The sequence below is a fragment of the Canis lupus genome, chromosome 31 (assembly GCF_011100685.1).
Source record: "Canis lupus familiaris isolate Mischka breed German Shepherd chromosome 31, alternate assembly UU_Cfam_GSD_1.0, whole genome shotgun sequence".
Taxonomy (NCBI): Eukaryota; Metazoa; Chordata; class Mammalia; order Carnivora; family Canidae; genus Canis; species Canis lupus.
The window spans coordinates 34,132,993-34,155,006 of NC_049252.1; the positions used below are offsets into that span (position 1 = coordinate 34,132,993).

Genomic DNA, 22,014 nt, shown 5'->3' on the forward strand with positions numbered 1-22,014 from the left:
TGTTGATTGATTGATTGATTGTAGACTCCACCCCTGATGTGGAGTTGAACTCACAACCCTGAAATCAAGGCCTGAGCTGAGATCAAGAGTCAGACACTTGACCAACTGAGTCATTCAGATGCTCCTAAAATAAATATTCAATTTGAGTAATTAATAACAAGAAAACAAAATAAAATATAGGCAGTATGAACCAATAAAAAGAAAAGGCCAAATCAATTAAATACAAAAGAGGGAGAATGTGTCTTTGTGCATATGGACAGGCATATGTACATATATATTTGATTCAAATAAAAGTAATTTGAATACATATATATGTAATTTGATTATAATCAAATTATATACAAAATTGATATACACCAGTTGATACCAGTTGATATATTACTTAGAATATTTTCAGTTTACAGAGATCAATTTCTGTTATAAACATAGAGGGGAAAAGTTTAAATAAAATGTTAGCAAACTGTATAATACAAAGCAGAATTTATTCTATTAACATAATTACTTACATGAACTGATTAATGGAGTAAACCCATATGATTCCTTACATAAATACCAAGAAGATATTCCATAAAATTCTTCAGATATTCTTAGTTAAAATTAAAATGGATTAAAATACAAATAGAAATAAATTAATTAAACATGATAAAAACCAAATTATCAAAAGGCAGCTGTAAGTGTCACAGTGAATCCTGACATGTTGAATCATTTCTATTACAATTAGAAGCAAGAGAGGCATGTCTGTCATTACTATTAAACTTTGTTTCAGAAGCTGTAGTTATTATAGTCATGTAAGAAAATGTGTCATGTATATGTAATATATATGAAATTTTAAAATGGTCTTTATTTGTATATAATGTAATTGTATACCTGGAAATCTCAAGAAACTCCAATAAAATCTATTAGAATTAATGAGTTTATTAAGTTTCTGGATAAAAGAAAAACATTAAAAATTAGCTTTTATTTATATCAACAATAATGGATAGGAAGTTAAAATATAAAAATCAAATCTCATTCACAGTGGTGATAAAAATCTATAAAATATCTAGGAATAAATTTATCAGCAACCATATAGAGCTTTGTATTATGAAGAACATAATTTTATTCTGAAAGACACCCACAAATAAAAATGTAATAGAAAGACCTACAATGTGTCTGGATAGGATGACTTAACAATAAGAAGTGAAAATTATCTAAGCTAATAAATATATTTAATGATATTTTATCTTTTTAAAGATTTATTTATTTATTTTAGAAAGAGTACAAGCAGGAGGGGCAGAAGGAGAGGGAGAAAGAATCTTCTGGCAGACTCCATGCTAAGTGTGGAGTCCCATGCTGGGCTTGATCTCACAACCCTGAGATCATGACCTGAGGCAAAATCAAGAGTTGGAAGCTTAACCGACTGTGCCACTCAGGCACCCCTATTTAATGCTATTTTAATCAAAATCTTATTTTAAAAAATTTGACACTAGGAAAATGACCTTAAAATTTATTGGAATAATTAACATCTGAGAAGAGCCAAGAAAAATTTATTTTTATTTACCTACTTATTTACTTTTAAATATTTTATTTTTTTATTTATTTAAGAGAAAGAGTGAGAGAGAGAGAGCACAAGCGGGGGTGGGGGCGGCGGCAGGGGACAGAGAGACAAGCCGACTCTGTGCTGAGTGGGAAGCCCAATACAGGACTTGATTCCAGGACCCTAGGATCATGACCTGAGCTGAAGGCAGATTCTTGACTGCCTGAGCCACCCAGGCACTGGAGCCAAGAAAATTAAAAACAAAACTGTTTAGCAACTTGCCTTTCTGAATATTAAAATTCATGTTAAAAGCTACACTGATAAAAGCAGTATATTGGCATGGAAACTGATAAATATATTCATAGATATGTCTGTATATTCAAATATATGATGCTATATAAATAGTGCAGACATGCTTTGGTGTTTATCTGGATGAAAACAGAGCCCTACTTTACATTATAGGCAAAATTAAATTCTAGAGGGATCAAGGCTCTTGTTGTTCATAAATAATATAAAATAACAGCATTGCAATTCAGAGAATAAGAATTAGATAAATTTACTTTTTATAAAAGGCTAAAAGACTAAAAAGTACAAAATTTGCAAAAATGTATAGACCAAAAATTAAAGTTGTAACTTGACAAAGAGCTAATATTTCTATTATGTAAAGAACCTCTAAAGATTAATAATAAAAGACAACTCAAATAAAAAGGGGCAAAACATGAAGGCAAGTATCAGAACAGGAAATGTAAGTGGCTAAAACTCATGAAAAATATGCATTTCTCTTCTAGTAATTAAGAAAATGTAAATGGGAACAAAAACAAAAATTTTGTTTTCATTTTCTCCCCAGTGTGTTGGTAGAGACCAAAAAGAGTAATCATTGGTCATGAGGATAAAGGAAAAGAGGATGTTAATTTATTTACTGTGGAATATTAATTGCTACAATTTCTTGTTTTGGAAAGAAATCTGATAAAACCCCCACCATTTTATTCAGCTTAGTATAGTGTTTATTGAAGCACAAACATATAAATTCTGGAAAATTATTGGCTGGGAAATATTTGAATAAGTTATATATTTAATATTCAGCAGATATTTAAAAAATGAGGCTACAACTATTTGAATTAACCTGGGCAAATGTTCAGGATATATCAAGCTAAAAAATCAATATGTGCCCCATGTTCCCATGTCTGTTTTAAGAAACACACACACACACAAAAACAAAAATAGCAACCAACCAACCAACCAAACAAACAAAAAAAACCTCTATGATGTATTAGGATAGATTTAGGTATATAACAAAATTTTAATATTGATTACCATAAGAGCATGGTACTAGAGGGTGTGTCAATGGTTTAACTGCCTTTGTAATAAAAAGAACTGATTTCCCCCCCAATTTTGTTGAGATATAACTTACATATAACATTGTATTAGTTTAAGGTGTACAATGTAAAGAACTGATGTGTGTGTGTGTGTGGGTGTGTGTGTGTATATATTTATAGTGAAATGATTACAGTAGGTTTAGTTGGCAAACATCACCTCACACAGTTACAAAATTTTTTCTTATGATGAGAAAAATAACTTAATATTTTAGAAGGTTGGCAACTGTGGGTAAGTCCGAAGAGCATAAAGTAGGAGGTGTAGACCTAGCCCCATCCCTAATTTGCAATGTGACACTTTATGCCTTGATTTTCTCATCTCTTAAGTGTGAGTAGTAGTGATTGTCCTACTTACCAGGCTATAGTATTGTTGTAAAGATAAAGTGAGGGATGAAGACAAACATTACTTGGTTAGAAGATGTTGAAATGCAAGTTATTATCCTCAAGAAAATTCTCTAACGTTCTCAACTTATATGATGCAGGTGACAAAATCATCCGAGGATGCATCTTCCCTTCCCAATGGTGATGTAGTGGGAGAGGTACAGAGCACCGCAGAGGTAAGAGTTGATATCTTGAACCATCTTCCCCCAGACTAGCTTCCTCAGAATGTCTGCTTGGTTCTCATTTTTTCTGTCATTCTACTTTACATAGATAGAAGATCTATCTATCATCTATCTATCTATCTATCTATCTATCTATCTATCTATCTATCTATCTAATCATCTATCATCAATCATCATCATTCATCTCCATCCATCATTCATCCATTTATTATCTATCATTCATCTATCATATCCATCATCCATCCTTCTATCCATCCATGTATGTATTCACTATCTATCCCCTATCATCTTTTTTTCTCTCTAAAATGATAAAACCTGCCTCCACTTAAGCAACAGAAAGCAAACACTGTCTAAATATCAAATCATTTGGAGTTTTCTTCATAAGCCTTAAGTGGGTGAATTACAAGCTTCTCATTAGTGAGTTTATTTCTTTACCAGGCACATGACTCAGATCTATTGACTTACAACAGCAGGTCCAATGAGCAATATAGGGGATTGGTGATTCTATACTCTAGTGGCTAAGTGACCTAATAAATAGGAAGTCTATGTTTGCTTTGTTTGTATAATGTGTATTCAAATAAGAAAACCATAGCATGTGTAGTTTGCTTTTCCCTTGAAAGTTTATCTAAGGTTAGTGATACCATGGTTTGCTTTACGACCAGGGAACAGAGAAGACTGAAGAGGCTGGAGAAAATGAGGCACAAAAAGAGGACAATGAAGATGCAGGCAACCTCACTGAATCTCAAGAGAAGAATGTGAGTGTTTGCATTTTGCACCATAGTTTTCATTGGATTCAGGTCAACAAGCATTGAAGCACCGCCCAGGTGCCAGGAATCTTCCTAGGCACACTGAAGAGAGCACAGAAGTCAGGAGCTGAGGGTTCATCCAGGAAGGAAGCAGGAGGAACCGTTAACCACTGTGGTCAAGGCAGGTAGGGGACTAAAAGGAAACCAAGGAAGGACCCTGAACCCAGGCCTGGAGGGACAGACTAGACAAGGCTTTAATAATCTGTAATTGTGTTGTTAGGGTTAGGTTCAAGTTTTTTATAAAACAAGGAACCTTATGAGTATTGATGGATTCCCAGCAAAACACCCACCAAGAACACTGCCTGCTTGGGACACAGAACTAGAGGGGTTGGACATTTTGTGGGAAGCCGACAGGAGCTGGGGAGAGAGAAGGGGGTGCCTCAGGGAGGGAAACCCACACTCAATTCAGATCCAGTCATGGGAATATCAGCTGCTCAAAGGTCTGTGATCTAATTCTACAAGCGTCCTAGTTCAGAGGCCACAGGATAAAGGGCAGGGGGTATGGGAGGGCTGGGGTGACTCTAGTTCTAGAATGGCCAAGCTGAGAGAATGGGGAATCAGATGGGCCACTGAGTCAAGGAATACTGAGAATGTAACCAGTAAGTCAGGTAAGGGGAGACCCTGGTGCACAGGGAGCTGAGTGGGTGGGGTTGCTGGCATCGGGCTGAGCCAGTGGTAGAAATGCACTAGGCCAGTTGTAGCAAAGACTGTTTACTGAACCATGATGATTTGCATCTTTACCTATTTATGATTCTTTTTACCTATTTATAGATACGTAGGCATCTTTTAAGATAGTTGGACTCTCATTCCCAGCAGATGGAATGTGGTTAGGAAGGGTACTAGGGAAACATGCTATGGGCGTGTTGGGGTGGGGGTGGGCATCAATTTGTCTGCATCCTAAGGAATTTAAATTTGGAAGGGCCAGGGCGGTAAATTCCTCATATTTAAAGATTGCTGTTTCAAAGTGTTAATAATTTAAGACTATTTGAAGTCTTTTGTTTGGAAGAAAGACAAAAAATCTTTAATCCTGACCCAGAATTTAGATGGAATTTCATGGCAGTCTGTAAATTCAGAAATAATAAATTTTAAATTAAATATAGTGACAATTTCATTACCCCATAATTTAAAAATCCATGTTTTTATATGTTTTACAGTGTTATCAATTTATACTTTTTGAAATCCAGTTTGGTTCTTTTTTTTTTTTTTTTTCCAGTTTGGTTCTTTTAAAACAGAGAGACAAAGATAAGAAACATTACATCCCAATCCCTTTCTCCTGGGTACTGAGAGGAAGGTAGCATTTTCATAACTACAGCAAGGATGGGTCTGCTTCCTCTTCTCAGCTATTGTTCAGGGAGGTGGTAAGCCATCAAAACCAGCATTTTTTTTTTTTTTTATTGAGAACACTTTACAAAGTAAATTATAATTTTGTGAATGCTGATAGGAATGAAAAAAAAATCATTTTTGTTATTTTCACCTGAGCTGTGATGAAGAAGTGACTAAGTAAAATCATTTTAATTTTGGATGAATGTATTATTCACATTCATGATCAAACTCATTTTTCAACTCTTTAATAATATTCTACATAAAGATAGATTCTGACTTTTTCCAATTTGACAAGTGATCCGTGCTCTTTGACCTACTTTAATCCAGTTATATAAAGGAAAAGAACCCCATGATTTGTCAGTAGGCATTACAAATGACATAATATGATTGCCTTTGGGATTGAATATATAGGGTAATGGATTGAAATTTGAAAAGGAGACAAAACTATCTGATATTTAGAATGGCTGTATTTTGCACTTGAAGAACCTCCTATCCATTTTATTTTTCATTTTTCATTTTTTTCCCTCTTATACATTTTAATAGTTTTGGGGTTTGTTCCTATTTATTTATTCATCTATTATCTATCTATTTAAAGAGAGAGTGAGCATGCACATGTGCATGCAGAGGGAGGGGCAGAGGAAAAGAGAATCTCGAGCCGACTCCTTGCTGAGCGTGGAGCCAGATTTGGGGTTTGATCTCAGGACCCTGAGATAATGACCTGAACTGAAATCAAGAGGTGGATGCTTAACTGACTGGGTCACCCAGGTGCCCTTTGGATTTGTTTTTAAAGGTTAAGGTGGGAAGCCACCTAGGCTGTTCGTCATGACACCTTTTGGCCCACGGTGCCCACAGACTTAGATAAGGCTTATTTGTAGCAAACAGAAAAGTCAATTAGATTGCTGTGTTTTGCCTCTTTAAAACTTGATTTCCAAAGTACTCGACCCATCCTGGTAGGTTTTTCTAGATGTTATAGCTCAGATCAATCTGATGCTTTTTAGACGAAACTCTGGCTCTGTTGAAAACCACCTGGAGGAGATGTCACGGAGTCTTACCTTTTGCTCCTTCTGGCCCATTTTATTCAAACAGATCAGGGCTCCCTCTGCTTGCTCCATGGGGGGTAGAAGGAACATAGTACCCGTCGGCCTCCATCTGGTTCCTAAGATGTGTGACAAGAATATCAGCTTCCTTTATTTCTCGAACAGTGTGAGATCTACTTCACGCCTCCACCTCATGCTGGTGGGAACTTCCATCAGGGTGAGGGGCGTTGAAGACCCACTCCCTCCCCAGGGACTTGGGTTATCCCGAGTCATCAGTGGACGGAGGAGAGGGCTCCGATTCTTCGTGATGGTCACTCTGTGACCTGGCTGTCCTGCTGCCTGTAGTAGCTGTTGGGCGCTGGCCCCTCGGCTGGGCAGGGCCCTCTGCCCTGGTGGGATGTTGGTGGACATGTCTCTGATGGAGCACAGTGGCTGCCCCTGGGTGCAATGTCACTTCTCCTGCCCCTCTGTCTTCAGTCTGGCTGCTTCCATCAACCCAACTCCAAGCTTAAGCTCCAAGCCCCATTGTTTAAGGACCATCTAGCTTCACTGCCTCTCCTAGCTAGCCTAGGATTTAAAAAAGCAAGGCCTATCATTTCTTCCTAGGAGCCCAGAACTATAAATCTGCAGCTATCTTCTTGGAGTGTGGGAGCGGCACTAATGCTCCTCCCTTTCCCCATTTTGTGTGGTATGAGCCCAATGTAATTCATATCCTAGTAGTCTGTTACACTATGTATGACAAAGAGTACACACATATCTTCACCTTCTATTTTGAAATAATCATAGACTCACAGGGACATTGTCCAGAATCCTGTGTGCCCTTCGCCTGGCTGCACCCAATGCTGACATGTCAGGGAGCCATGGTACATGGTGGAAACCAGACACGTGGTGCTGGTGCCTCTCTGTTAAGTAGACTACAGACCCGATTCAGTGTCCACCATTATTTCACACCTTTCATCTGTGTCTTAAAAACCATTCATTGGTGTGTTAAGAACAGTTTTCAAGTGTATCATGGTAGCAACTGCCTCCAGCAGCTGGCCGTGATAAACCAAGTGATGAACCAGCTAAGTGAGGTGTGGGCTCGTTCATCTGATCCAACTGTCGCACGTGCTCACTCAGGTCGCACTTGATGCCATTTTAATGGGGAGGAGTATTTATCTAAGAATAGCACTCTTGATTTAAAAAAAAAATCAGAAGTGGAGACAGAAATCGTGACTTCTTGAAATGAAACGGCCTCCCCTGACCACCAACCCCAGCATCCCAGCTCTTAAATGCCAGATGCCAGGATGTGCACTAACCATGTGCTGGCAGGTTGGGGGCATTTGGGAGGCAGGATAGTGAACACTGGGAAGACTGTTCATTCATGCCTGAGGAGATCTCCTCTGTTGCTCCAGACCCCAGTAGAGGGGTGACTGTGGTCGCCTTCCCTGCTGGCCTGGAAAGGACAAGGGGCTAGGGCAGAGAGGCAAGGCTTGTAAATGGTACCTGAGGAGGAAAGGAAGGAAGCAGAAGGTCACCCCAGCTTCAGGGCACACACTGGGGAAGGGGCTGCAGACTGGGGGCCTCATGAGCACTTTATGGGAGACTGTACCCGCTGCACCCACTGAAGTAATATTATTTTAAGCTGTGTTCCCTGCCAACTCAGTGGTCCTCTCCAAAACCTTTTAAGACCTTGGCTTGACTGACTACATGATGATGGCTTGTGAAGTCCACTCGGCTTCCTCCAAAACCTGTCCTGAGGAAAGTTGCTTTCTCGAAGGGCGGATGTTGGCTTAAGTTCTCGAGCTGGTAAGTCTCAGGCCTGAAGATCGAGAGAACTCTGCCCTTGTCCCTGACATTTCCAGCCACTCTGAGGCCACCTGCCCCCCTCAGGTCACTCTGGGCTGGCTCTTGGCTTCCTTCCACACCAGCCACCTGTCCTAATCAGCCACTGCCTGACACTCACCACAGCCAACACCTGTCCATAGTCCTGGCCACTTGCCGCCTCTGTGGCCTGCCTCACTGGCCAAGTTCCCAACAAGAATAGTTGCTGGTGAAGGTTTCTTTCTACTTTTGGGGCTTCCCCTGACTAGCTTTCTTTACAAGAACAACAAGGTAAAATGATTTTAGGTTGTAGCTTCGTCCAGTGAATGGTGCATAGCCTGTCCTAAGATTTGCAAGAACTTAGCTCAATTGACCATGTGATCACAATGATCTTAAAAAAAAACCCAGAAAACTTTTTACCAGTATAATTTTTTGTTCATCATAAAGGTCCGTGCAAGCATTGAATATGAATGGCTTTTTAAGGTTCTGCCTAATTCTGATATTTTACAATTCTGTGACCTAAGGATGGAGGTTTAAGTTCTGTTTCCATAATATATCCCCTTCCTCCTATGAGGAATTCGAGGCAGAAGTAGCATATATAAATGCATCCATTCAACCTTTTATTGACAGACTGTGCTGCCATATGCCAGGGAGAATTCTGGGTACTGGGGACAGAGCAAGGAAAATGACAAAGTCCCTGCTCCCACAGAGCTTATGTTCTAGTAGAACTGGTGATCGTAACATCTGGGTTCTTCAAAGCATATTTGATTTTTTATGATATTCTTTTTTTTTTAAGATTTTATTTATTTATTTATGAGAGACACAGAGAGAGAGGCAGAGACACAGGCAGAGGGAGAAGCAGGCTCCATGCAGGGAGCCTGACGTGGGACTTGATCCCGGGTCTCCAGGATCAGGCCCTGGGCTGAAGGTGGCGCTAAACCGCTGAGCCACCCTGGCTGCCCCCATATTTGATTTTTTTTGTGGTGAAGTATTTCTATAAATTCTCTGGGCAATTACTTTCCCCATTTAATTAAGAAATTGAGGTCAATTCAGATATTGATGGAGTCCTAGGTGCCTCGGTAACTGCTGCTGGCTAAGCTGTAAAAGTTGAGACTTATGCTTATTCCTGTAAGCCCCCCTACTGTCCTTCAGCCTCCCTTTAAGGATAACCCCATTTTTAACAGTGTCTATCTCGTTGATGCATTTGTTTCAGCTGAATTCAGTTCATACAAATAACTGAATTTAGAAAAATGTGGAACTCTATGTAGCTGATAATTGTCTGTTACATATTTTAATTTGATCTCCTGTGAGTAAGAGGAAAATTAATGTTCTTCGAGATCCAAACAGTTACTGGCAGAGTATACGTTCATTTATCTGGTCACTTAGCACATTTATTGAGCTGACATCTTGGTTCCAGATAGTGGCTGGATCCTGGAGATCCAAAAATGAATAAACACACAAGTCGTGCCCCAAGGAGTACACAGACTCGTCAGTGAGATGGATAAATGATGGTCATGGGAACAAATAAGGGGGGTCCCATAACTCAGCCTATGAGTCAGAAAAGTCTTCCTTGAAAGTGTCATTTTAAGGGACGCCTAGGTGGCTCAGGTGGTTAAGCATCTGCCTTTGGCTCAGGTCATGATTCCAGGGTCCTAGATCCAGCCCCACATTGGGCTTCCTGCCTAGTAGAGAGCCTGCTTCTGCCTCTGCTCCTCCCTCCACTTGTACTCTCTCTGGCTCTCTCTTTCTCTCAAATAAATAATTTTTTTTCTAAAAGAAAATGTCATTTTAAGCAGTGTCCTGGAAAGTGTGGCCGATGTGAGAAAGGGGCACATGGTCCACATGGCTGAAATAAAGAGTGGTGAGGGACATGGCAGGGGTGGGGGTGGGGGTGGGCAGGGGCCTGATTGTGATGGCCTTTTGGCCATCCTATGAATAATGGATAGAAGTTCCTTGAAAAGATGGAAGTTTTTCAACATGAGGGAAGCAAAGTAAGGTGTGCTTTTATTACAAGATACCTGGCCACTGTGTGGAGAACAGGTCAGAGATAAGGAAGACTAGGGCACCGTGCCCCGAGTGAGAGAAGCTGGAGGTCATGGATGGGAGGGCCAAGGCATGGGAAGACTTAGGCAGTGCTAGGGACATCCACTCAACACGTTGCTGAGAAGCCAACAAGCATGGACCTCTCTTTTCTTGGACATTATTTTAGCACTAAAACTTGGTGCGTTGAAAGAGGGCTAAGGATTAGTTTGGAGATTCCCTGTACTAGGCAGACCTGTGGGGCTGACCCGGCCTGGCCAGCTGGAGCAGCCTTTGAGGTTCTGTATTTTGCCTGCCAGCCTCAGAAATCTGATAGTGTGGTTCCGGAACTGGCCAAGGATACAGGGCTGGACTGAGGGATGTGGTGGGTCCTTATCACCGCCTTCCATGATTTTGCCTTTTCTGTTATTGATCTTGAGATGTATCACAGTAGAGTAGGAAGGACACTAAATGAGGGGCCAGGAGCCTTAAAGTCAGTCCTGATTGTGTTGCTTACTTGTCCTCTGACCTTTGGCAAATTGCTTAACTCTGTGGCCTCAATGTCCTCATCTGTCCAAAGGAGGGATTGAGTGAGAGGTTATGGGAATGCAAGATTGCTTTTAGCTCCCCCAAGTGCAAGATTCCGTAAGCTCACTGCCTGAGTAGTAAGGCATGAGGAATTTTTAGGGACTGCTCCCTCCACTTAATTAAAGCGATTTTAGGGATCCCTGGGAGGCACAGCGGTTTGGCGCCTGCCTTTGGCCCAGGGCGCGATCCTGGAGACCTGGGATCGAATCCCACATGAGGCTCCTGGTGCATGGAGCCTGCTTCTCCCTCTGCCTATGTCTCTGCCTCTCTCTCTCTCTCTGTGACTATCATAAATAAATAAAAAATTAAAAAAAAATAAAGCAATTTTATTTATTTATTTATTTGAGAGAGAGAGAGAAAGAGAGAGAGCATGAGCAGGGGGAGATGAGGAGGCTGAGGGAGAGGAGAGAGAGAAAATTTCAAGCAGACTCTGCACTGAGTGTGCAGAGCCTGACACAGGGCTGGATCCCATGATCCCGAGACCACGATCTAAGCTGAAATAAAGAGTCAGATGCTCAACCGACTGAGCCAACCAGGCGCCTCTATTTGTTTAATTTTTAGACTCAACTTAAAACTTACCTGAATTCATATTTTTTCTTCAATTCCTATTTATGGACCTAAGGAAGAGGCGAGAGAGACAGTGACAGAAGAGGTACAGTAGCATATTTAACAGCGGTGCTTAATAAAAACATCTTTTAGGTCAGAGAATTGCAGCTTAGCCATGTTCTCTTTGTTCTTCATAATATGAAGAAGCTGATGTAGCTGGCATCCCAGAAAATCCTCCTTTAGCCTGCTGAGAAGGGAACTTTAGCAAGTTGGAGGTAAATGTAGCAAAGAGACGTGGATGGAGAAATAGGGTGTGGTCATGGACCATTCCTGAGCCTCCTATGGGAAGGTGTTGTCTGCAGAGTTGGGCTGGGCTGGACCAGGTCATGCTTCCATTCTTCCCCTCCTCCTTCCTGGGTAGTGTGTACAGTTAATGCAGCTTGCATGGTGTTTAGCAGTGTTGTTTTGATTGCCACCTATTCAACTTATTGGTGAGGGAAGGATTCCCTTCCTATGGTCATGGGGATGGCTGATACACAGAACCTGACACTGGGCAGATGAGATTGATGGCAGTTTATTACATATTCTCCAAGCCCAAGGGATGAGAACATCAACACAGTGTAGGGACACAAGGGGAGCACTTGGGACAGTGTGAACAGTTGGGGGTGTGGGAGGCAGGCTTTGTGGTATCAAGAGGGCAAAGTGTGCCTTGGTTCACATGGAGGATGTGATTGGCTTGTTGAATAATTCCAGGGGATGGACAGGCACTGTGCCCGGGTACTCGGTAAAGCAGGCTGCTTGGGTAGGAGACCTAATCCTAATCTGTGGGAGCTTTGGCCAGTGTTTAGGCCATTTCTGGCCTTCCAGATTTTACTAGTTGTCAAAGTAGCATATAACACTGAGGTCAATTTTAGATGTTTCACTATAGCTGTGTATCATAGAAACTATGAAGTTTAAACATGCAGCTCCTCTTTAAGTGTCTGGAAGATATGTGACATTAGGAAACATAACATGGTGGGAACCTATCCAGGGAGAGCATTACTGATTTGGGAAGAATTTCTAACCTGCCTCTTCATCTTGAGGTTATATTAGAGCACTGGTTCTCATCCACTGGTGTGCAATAGAGAGCCTCCTGGAGCCTGTCTCCCATGGCCAGTGGATGAGACCCTGTAGGCCTTGGTCTGGCATGCCTTCAGTTGTCTGACAGAGTTGAGGTTGAGAGTCTATCTTCATTTTAGAAGGCCAGGATTGAAGGGGATGAGAGATCACATAGATAGCAGGAGCCTCCAATTCGCTGTTCGGGGCATTGCCTGCCTCTTTGCCATCCTCCTAAGCCCATAAGAGAAAACACTCACTGAAAAGAAAGAAAAGGATTATAAAAGGAATTAAAATTAAGGATGTAAAGGAAACATATGCATTCAATAAGATAAAGGATTGAAAAAAGAAATGTCTTCTATGAATAAGGTAGAGTAAGAAGAACTTAAATGTAAAAGAATCAAGAGTCACAGAGATAAAAGATTAAGAATCCTACAAAATAAATATTCAAGAATTAAGAGTACTGAGGATATAAGATTTAAAAGCACAATTAAAGCATTAAAAGATAAGCTGGAGGGGCTCTTGGGTGGCTCAGCCGGTTAAGCCTCTGACTCTTGATCTCAGCTCAGGTGTTGGTCTCAGAGTTTTGAGTTCAGGCCCCATGTTGGGCTCTGCTCTGGGTGTGAAGCCTACTTAAAACACACAAAACTTAACTAGAAAATAGTATTAAAGCTATTAAAGATACAAATTAAGGAAATAAGATTTATCCTCTGTAATGGAATGCAATCTATTCTTGGGTTGGCTGATAGGTTTGTTTATGGAGTCTGTGCTTAAATAATAACCAACATTCCCAGGTACAATGGAAGACCTCAAGTCCTAAGTTTCGAACTGAAGGTGGTTTGACCAACTGAAGAAGTCACTTCAAGTGCTCAGTTATAAAAACGTAGAGGCTTAACACTTTTACTCTAACTTGAAATATATAAACGTATACTTCCTGCCATGTTTTTGATGTAAGATAAAGACTATTTCTTTAAATAAGAGTCCAATGATTGGAGTTACCTGTTGTCTTTCTTTTTTTTTAATTTATTTTTTTATTGGTGTTCAATTTGCCAACATATATCACCCAGTGCTCATCCCATCAAGTGCCCCCCTCAGTGCCCATCACCCAGTCACCTCCTGTTGTCTTTCTAACATAAACATAACTCATTTGTCTGTCTAGAAAATCGGTTTTGGCTTTTTAAAAATAGAGCAGAAATTTAAAAATACAATGCAAGCTAGGTGCATAATCTCTTTGGGTTTTGTGAGTCTTCCCTGCCATCCCAGCTTTTTTAATTTTTTTTAAAGATTTTTATTTATTTATTCATGAGAGACAGAGAGAGAGAGAGAGAGGCAGAGACACAGGCAGAGGGAGAAGCAGGCTCCATGCAGGGAGCCTGATGCAGGACTCGATCCTGAGTCTCCAGGATCACGCCCTGGGCTGAAGGTGGCACTAAACTGCTGCGCCACCCGGGCTGCCCAATCCCAGCTTTTTTGATACCTCATTTGATGATAAGTTTTTAAGATGACTTACATGTACAGAGTCTTTTCAAAGCATTCCGTTAAGTTCACATAGAAAACAAAATATCCTTTCATGTTCTGATTTCCATGATGCTTATGTAAATGATGTAATTACATTAGACTATAACTTGCATGCACAAAAATGTGAATAAACATAACGCACCCTGGAAAATGAAGGCCTCAGTGGGTAGTGATGCCAAGCCTACTCCTTGGGAGTGCTCATCATGCTCTGGTTATCAATTGATGTGATTTAAGGGAGGGAATAGAGATTGTGTTGGAGGTTCTCAAAGTGGGTTCTCAGAGCAGCAGCAGCAGCAGCAGCCGCCACATCACCTGAGAACCTCTGTATATACAGATTTTTCAGGCCTGGTGCCAGCTCTCCTGAATCAGAAACCCTGAGGTGCAGCCCAGCAAACTGTGTGTTAGCAAGCTCTGGTGTTTCTGATGCCCCAGAAAGTCTGAGAAGCACTGGATTAGGTCATAAATTCTAGGTCACCTGAAGTGTTGGCAAGGGAGTTGGATTGCAAGATCTACTGTTTCGATGCTCATTGTAAAAAGTCCATCTAATTTCAAAGACAATACTGTTTGTTTTATATTAAGAACTCGTGTTTAGTAAAAAAAAAAAAAAAAACCAAAACAAAAAATCAAAAAACAACGAAACCCAAACCCTTAATTTTCTTTCAGTGATTGAAATGAGTTATAGGAAATGAGAAGGGGGAAAGAGACCCCAGACCTGGGGAGATCTGTAACTCGGCTTAAGTTTTTTACGAATGAATTCTCTTCTTTCCCTTTCTTTTCCTGCTTGCTGAAATATCCTAATGCTTCCTGTTTAATTGTGAAAGCTTCCAAGAATGAGCTTTTGCTTGTTTGAGAAATTTTGTTTTGCTTTCTATTTGTGCTGGGGCAGGGACTTCATTATAAGGAATTTTGTGATAATTTTCATTAATTTAACACTGCAAGGGCAGCATGCTATTTTTATATTGCTGCCGCTGTGCAAGGGGTGCTATGTGTCAAAATGAAGCCGATTGCAATTCTTGCCCAGCTGCTTGCTTGTTGAACCTGTGGCTCCTTAGCTGGGCATTTGGAGTAGTTTTTTTTTTTTTTTTTTTTTTCGGAGTAGTTTTGAATTTAAACCCTCACAGGAATGGAATCATGTCTGTGTGGAGAGGAATCAGTTGAGAGAATGTTAGAGGATTCTGAGGGCAGGTCCAAAGGGACATTCTCGGATTCTCCCTCTTATTCTAGCTCCTCAGGTTAGCTGACTCTCAGTGACTTCCATTGTAATCAAGAATGATTTTAAGAATATTGTGAATGAACTTTTTTGATTAATTGTTTTAAAATGCTAATCAGAGAGCTAAATCAAAACAAGAACCGAAGAAGAGGGAAAATAATTTACCAAAAATCACCCAGTGTATTGTCTCAGTGTTTCATCAAGTCCTTTGTTGCTGAAGGTCATCAACATTAAAGAGAGTCTCAAATGTCATAAGAAATTCCCCTAAAAAACCTTTTATTGCTTTTTTTTTTTAAAGATTTATTTATTTATGTATTTATTCATGATAGAGACAGAAAGAGATAGAGAGGCAGAGACACAGGCAGAGGGAGAAGCAGGCTCCATGCAGGGACCCCGATGCGGGACTTGATCCTGGGTCTCCAGGATCACACCCTGGGCCAAAGGCAGGTGCTAAACCGCTGAGCTACCCAGAGATCCCCCCTTTTATTGCTTTTTATTTTTTTATTTTTTTAATTTATTTATTTTTTATTTATTTTTTTATTTTATTGCTTTTTAAAGTTAGAAATAGTTCATGATTGGGCATCTGGGTAGCTCAGTCAGTTGAGCATCCTCTTGATTTCCACTCAGGTCATAATCTCAGGGTCATATGATAGAGCCCAGCACAGGGCCCTGTGCTCAGGGTGGAGTCTGCTTGTCCCTCTCCTCCCCCTCTGCCCTCCCCCTGCTCATGTGCATACACCTGCTCTCCCTCTCTCACTCTCTAAAAGATATAGATAGATAAAACTTTTTTAAAAAAAGGAATAGTTCATGATCTTTATTTTTTAAAATTTTTATTTGTTTATTTTTAGAGCAAGAGAGTGTGAGTGGGAGGGGGGCAGAGGGAGAGAGAGAGAATCTTAAGCAGGTTCCATACCCAGCATAACGGTACTTGGGGCTCAATCTTACGACCTTGAGATCATGACCTGAGCTGAAACCAAGAGTCAGATGCTCAATCAACTGACCCACCCAAGGGCCCCAGAAATAGTTTATGATCTTTATAAAAAATTTAGAAAATACAGATTAAAAAAAGAAAATGAAAATAGTTTGTAGCCCAATTACCTGGAGTTAACCGCTATCTACACATACACACACATCAAATCTTGATGAATACTCTTTTGTAAGCTACTTTCATTCATGTAATGTGTGTATATTTTTTGGGGGGGGGGAGAGACAGTAAATATAGATCTGCTTCATTATTTTTAATGTCATTTTGTCAAATTAACCCCTGTTCCTAGGCCTAAAGGTTATTTCTAGCCTATTCTATGCTCTGCTTTTTAAAGTTATAGGTTACATCCTTCCAATAAGTAGCTTCTTTGTTGTTAGACATGTTTCCATTTTTAAAAATCCCATTTTTATATATAAAGATAAGAGAAAGATACTACTAATTTGGAGGTAGTTTCAGGTTATATGTATGGGTTGCTGATGACTTTGGCTTGAAAAAATTAGATTGCTATAACAAAATATAACCAACTTCTACATTTAAAAGCTTCATCTTTTTCTGATAAGTTCTGTTTGCCGAGATTTTTTCATATTTTATTCTTCTAACTGCCTCCCAAATTTTTAAAGGTAATTTGATGAGAATAGTGCATTAATATGAGTAAAGACTACATACTTAAGAGAAATCATGATACTCATTAGAATTAATGTAGTGCTCTGCAGCACCATTCCAAATTGTGGGGTGTGTGTGTGTGTGTGTGCTGGGTGTTGTGTGTGTGCTCTGTGTTGTGTGTATGATGTATGTTGTGTGTAGTGTGTGTGTGCTGGGTGTTGTATGTGCTGGGTGTTGTGTGTATTGTGTGATGGGCACGTGTACTGTGTGATTAGTGTGGTATATATTGTGTGTGTGATGTATGTCATAGGTTTTTTGTGTGTGATGGGTGTTGTGTGTATTGTATGTGTGATGTGTGTGTGTGAGTGTAGGGTAGGGGTGTGTGAGAGGCCCTCATCTCTAGTCTGAGAGTTTGTATTTCTTTCCTCGCTGTATCTGTGACCTTTCTCAAAATTAATGAAATTTTTGTTAAAATTAGACGGAAGAGATCACTGATGAGGGAGCAGAAGGGGAAGCAGAGGAAGAGGAAGCTGAGAAAGGAGAGGAGGAGCCAGAAGAAGAAGAAGAAGCAGAAGCAGAAGATTCTTAGGCCTTTTCATGCTTCATTTCTCCCCTCTTCCAGGTAACCACATGGTCCTGGGTTGTTACAACGTTGGGCTGATGCTGCCTCTCCCTTGGTGATGGGAGAAGGACCCCAGGTCAGGCCACGCGGTCTTCCCCGGGCCCCGGTGGCTCTGCTGGAGCCACAGGGCTGCTCAGCTGCCCCCCACCCATCCCGTGGGTGAGGGTGTGGAAGGCCATGGTTTATATGATTTCCAGGAAATGTGTACCCTAGAGGCAAGGCGCAGTTGGCTTTGTGTTATTTATTTCCTCCTCTTCCTCTGCGTGACCTTCATTTAAGGGAGAGCACGGGGAGTGTTCTGTGACCGTTGTTCTATTACCCAGACTCTCCTGCTGCCCTGGATATACGTACACATCTATAGGGGAATGACAATCGAGTTCACAATGGTGGCAATAAATTACAGCCTTGAAAAATCACAACGCTGGCTCTTCTTGAAGGAAAAATACTGCTGCTCGAGATTGAGTGATAAGTACTTGACAGACATTTTCATTTATCAAATATTAACCGGAATGCTCGTGTAGAAACATCATGGAATATGGTGAAAATCACCTTAGTTCCTTGGACAAGTACGCTCGCCGCCTTGTCACTGTAAACTTCTGACAATGCAGGATAGTTATGTAATTCTGCAAGTGCTGTGTGAATACATTAATAAGATGATGATAGTATCTCATGAGAGTGGGTATTGAGGACAAATATTGTGGGCCATACAGATAAGACATGGATGAAAACAACTCGAGATCAGTAAGTGCTGCAGCGATCTCTGGCTATCGCAGACACTTAGCAAATGCCTATGCAAGAGTTGTATTCTTAAATAATATTAATAAGAATATTATTTAAACTTGTGACCAAATTTGAGGCAGCAGATTATTCTCTAGGGCGCTGAGGTTTGCTTTGGTACTCTAAAGGTTCTTTTCAAAATTGAAATTAAAATTAGAAAAATTCTTTTAGTCTCCTTACTTACTAAAAGTTTGTTTAGTCTCCTTGCCTCCAGTGAAGCACACAAGGCAGATTTGGGAGGTGCAGATATCGGGGATCTGGGGAAGGAGAGATGGAAGGTGAAGCATTGAAGTGTAGGGTGGTTTTTCAGTAAAGGCCTGTGGTGCATCTCAGAGCCCTGTCTCATGAAGAGTCGACAAAAGTTAAGCAGAGGAAGGAAAAAGAAATCCCCGGTGCTTTGTAAATATTGGCTGAGAAATAGCTCCGCTCTATGCACCAAAGACCAATTTGATTAGTATGAATCTCCCCCCTTGATATACTGACAGTCACTTATGCATAAAAAATTGATATAAATTTTTTTTATTAAAAAAGCGTAGCCCATTCTTATCAGACCATGCAAATATCACTATTCATTTATGTAAATTACAAAGGAAATCTAGCCCATCATTTGACATTTCACAGGTGGTTTCTTTCATGTTCTGGACACACAGACCTCACCTTTTAAGGCCTACTGATTGTCATTTTGGAAGTAATCCCATTTCTTTTCTTTAAAAAAAAAATTCTTCTGTTGTTACTATCGAGAAATCTGTTGTTAATCTTATTAGTGTCCCTTCTTAGTGTCTCAATTTTAAGGAGTAGTTTGGGACACATTTTTTGAAAAAAAAAATGAGCAAGTTTGCTTTTAGAAATTCTATCTGAAGAATATTGGGAAGGAGAAATATCCTGATTATTTCTTCTTCTACCAAAAAGCCCCAAACAGTAAAAACTCATAAGTACTGTTTAAAATCCATTTCTATTCACCCTGCTTATGAAGTTCCTTTTATTTTATTTCTTAAAAGATTTTATTTATTTATTTATTTATTTATTTATTTATTTTTAATAAATTTATTTTTTATTGGTTTTCAATTTGCCAACATACAGAATAACACCCAGTGCTCATCCCGTCAAGTGCCCCCCTCAGTGCCTGCCACCCAGTCACCCCCACCCCCCGCCATCTGAAGTTCCTTTTAAAATCATGCAATTTAAAAAAATAAAATAAAATAAAATCATGCAATTTTATAGTGTGATAACGAAAAAAATATGTTGATTGTGAAGTGGCACAGCTGAGAGCATCCTTCATGGAGCCAGATGGCTTCACAGACTGATTCAAAGGAGGAAAAAGAAAAGGCAAATACAGCTGTGGCCAGCAAGCACATTTGCCTGTTCCACCTGATTCTGTAGTTTGAAATCCCATCCACAGGAGTCTGTTGTGAGGTCAAAATGCCTGATAGTGAAGGAGTGACTCAAACACCTCCCTAAAATCCCACCCCCCAACCCTGGAGAGATTCAGTATCCTTTCATATGCAACATGGCCATGCAGTCATTCATTGAACTGGGCACCACGCCATTCAGTGTCCAAAGCAAACCCATCTCTTAGCTCATGGAGAATCCAGGTGTTTTATTTGACAAGGTTTCACTTTAGGGGAAACTTGGAGAAGCCAGGGAGAACAGGGAATAGAATGGTGAAGGGATTCTCATATCCCATGTTCAAAATTGATGCTAACTTAATGCTCCAGGAGAAATCATCTGTAGTATGAGACCGAATGCTACCTCCCCAGGGGCTGCTGCTCAATACTGCCCTGCAGTCAAGGCATGGGCCATTTAAATTGCCCTCTCCAGTTCCGAGCTTGTCAATTTGGCCTCTCCATTCTCCATGAAATTTCAGTGGGGAAACTGCCATCAGAGATGTTGACTTCCTTAGGGTGTTTGATATGTGTTAGTACAGAGAAAGGATATAAACCTGATCTGGGTTTCCATGAAAATAAATCATTTAATTTTTCTTTCCTTGCACTTGGAAGCAAAGGGTGAGTAGTGCTTTAGAGAGTAAAAGGGAGCACTTGCTTCTAACACGTGGTAAGTAGTGAAGATCGTGGTAAACATTGGCTTTCTCTCCTGACGTCCTCTCCCTACTATTTTCCCTTTCTTTTAGAAAACTCAAGCCATGAAGCAGTATTTCAACTGTCTCCCCACAAACCAAACTCAACAAAATGCTTTGGCATGAAGCTAGCACCCCTCTCTCGGTACACCCGGGGTTCCCCAAGGAATTGTACCTACCTGACATGGTTAGATGTACGCGGGTATGTCTATCTAATCTTAGCAACGTGAGAGTCCATGTGAAGACAACTCCTCCATACCTTCATGTGCCTGACATCTTTGGCTTTTGCTTAATTTTTTTTTTTTTTGCTCTGCATGAATAGATCTTCTTACTAATACCCTGAAAAGAAATGATTTTGAAACATGATTTCCAAATATAGAACTTCTCTTTGTGATGTAATAAAAGCATTTCTTCGTATGTGCCTTATGCCACCTGTCTCAGAATGAGCTGAAAATAAAGAGCTTTGAAAATAAAGAGCTTTCCAGAGAACAATCATACAAATAAAGATTAATAGCGGCTATCTTCCCCGAGGAACATTAATTTCTTTATTTATAGTCTCTACTTGTATCCGGCTGAACTCAATGTGTCTGTTGCCAAGTCTGAATCCTTTGCACAACCTTTCTGTCTGCACTGGGACGGGCATTTTTTGTTGTGCTGGTTATTCAGCTCGTGTTTTCAAATGACACTGGTTGTCTTGTTACATCATATTTTGTGTGATACACACAGCTGTGCACATTATCTCCAAGGCCTTTTTTAACTGTAAGCCTGCCATCCGCTTGTGTAGAGATGACAGTAGGGACAGATAGATTTGCACCCCAGTGTCTTTGCACGTTTCTGCGCCGAGGGAGTGGCTGCTTCTGTTCCTCCTGCCTCTCACTGATTTGCAGCCACGGCTGCGAGGTGCAGAGTGCACGTCTGTAGTTGTGCCTGCTGATGCCAGGGTCCACCGAGAGCTGGTCCAGCCCCGACGACTTGCACACCAGGTAGGCTGGCAGCGTTTCTGTGCTCACGTACCCCATCTCAGTTTGTCAAAGGGATTTTTCCTTTCTTGCAAGGTTTTGTTGACACCCCTCCCCTCTCGTATCTGTGCTGGTCCTTGTATTTCTCTTGCTGCAAGCAGTGCTTCCGTTCTGTCAGAAGAGCTTGTCCCCCTCCATGTGGTCCTATTTAAAGGCAATTATGGCACTTCAACTCGGGGTGGCCATAAACTTCACCTCCTCTTCAGTCTGCCTATTGATTTTGCAGCCAAGGCTGTTTGTGTCATCCGGGAACGTATTGTGTGTTGGCAGAGATTGTGTGCATCACAGGGACTCTGAGAACAGCTCTTTTCCTGTTACCCTAGTAACAAAAAGAGGCACTTTGAAGAGAATTAAGATTATTTTGTTCCCAATTATTGAAAACGACCTTAGAAACATTTCTTTCTTGGCTTAAACTAAGGTGAGACTAGGGTGAGATGAAAATTCATGTGATTAAAAATTAATTTCTATTTCGTACTTTATTGCATTAAATGTCCTATCTACAGAGCATGCATAACTTTGTAGCAGCTCCACTCATGG

At 40.5% G+C, this 22,014-nt stretch overlaps 1 protein-coding gene across 1 annotated transcript in view; it reads left to right on the top strand.

Moving 5' to 3' along the window:
* The window catches only part of LOC119867070 (SH3 domain-binding glutamic acid-rich protein-like), a 55,877-nt gene extending 34,894 nt beyond the window's left edge, over window positions 1-20,983 (top strand). Inside the window, exons 4-7 of the mRNA XM_038581514.1 lie at window positions 3,372-3,446; window positions 4,115-4,207; window positions 17,464-17,607; window positions 20,513-20,983. Coding sequence (XP_038437442.1) covers window positions 3,372-3,446; window positions 4,115-4,207; window positions 17,464-17,574 — 279 coding nt within the window. The 3' untranslated portion in view covers window positions 17,575-17,607; window positions 20,513-20,983. The remainder of the gene's footprint in view (window positions 1-3,371; window positions 3,447-4,114; window positions 4,208-17,463; window positions 17,608-20,512) is intronic.
* The last annotated feature ends 1,031 nt before the right edge of the window (window positions 20,984-22,014 follow it).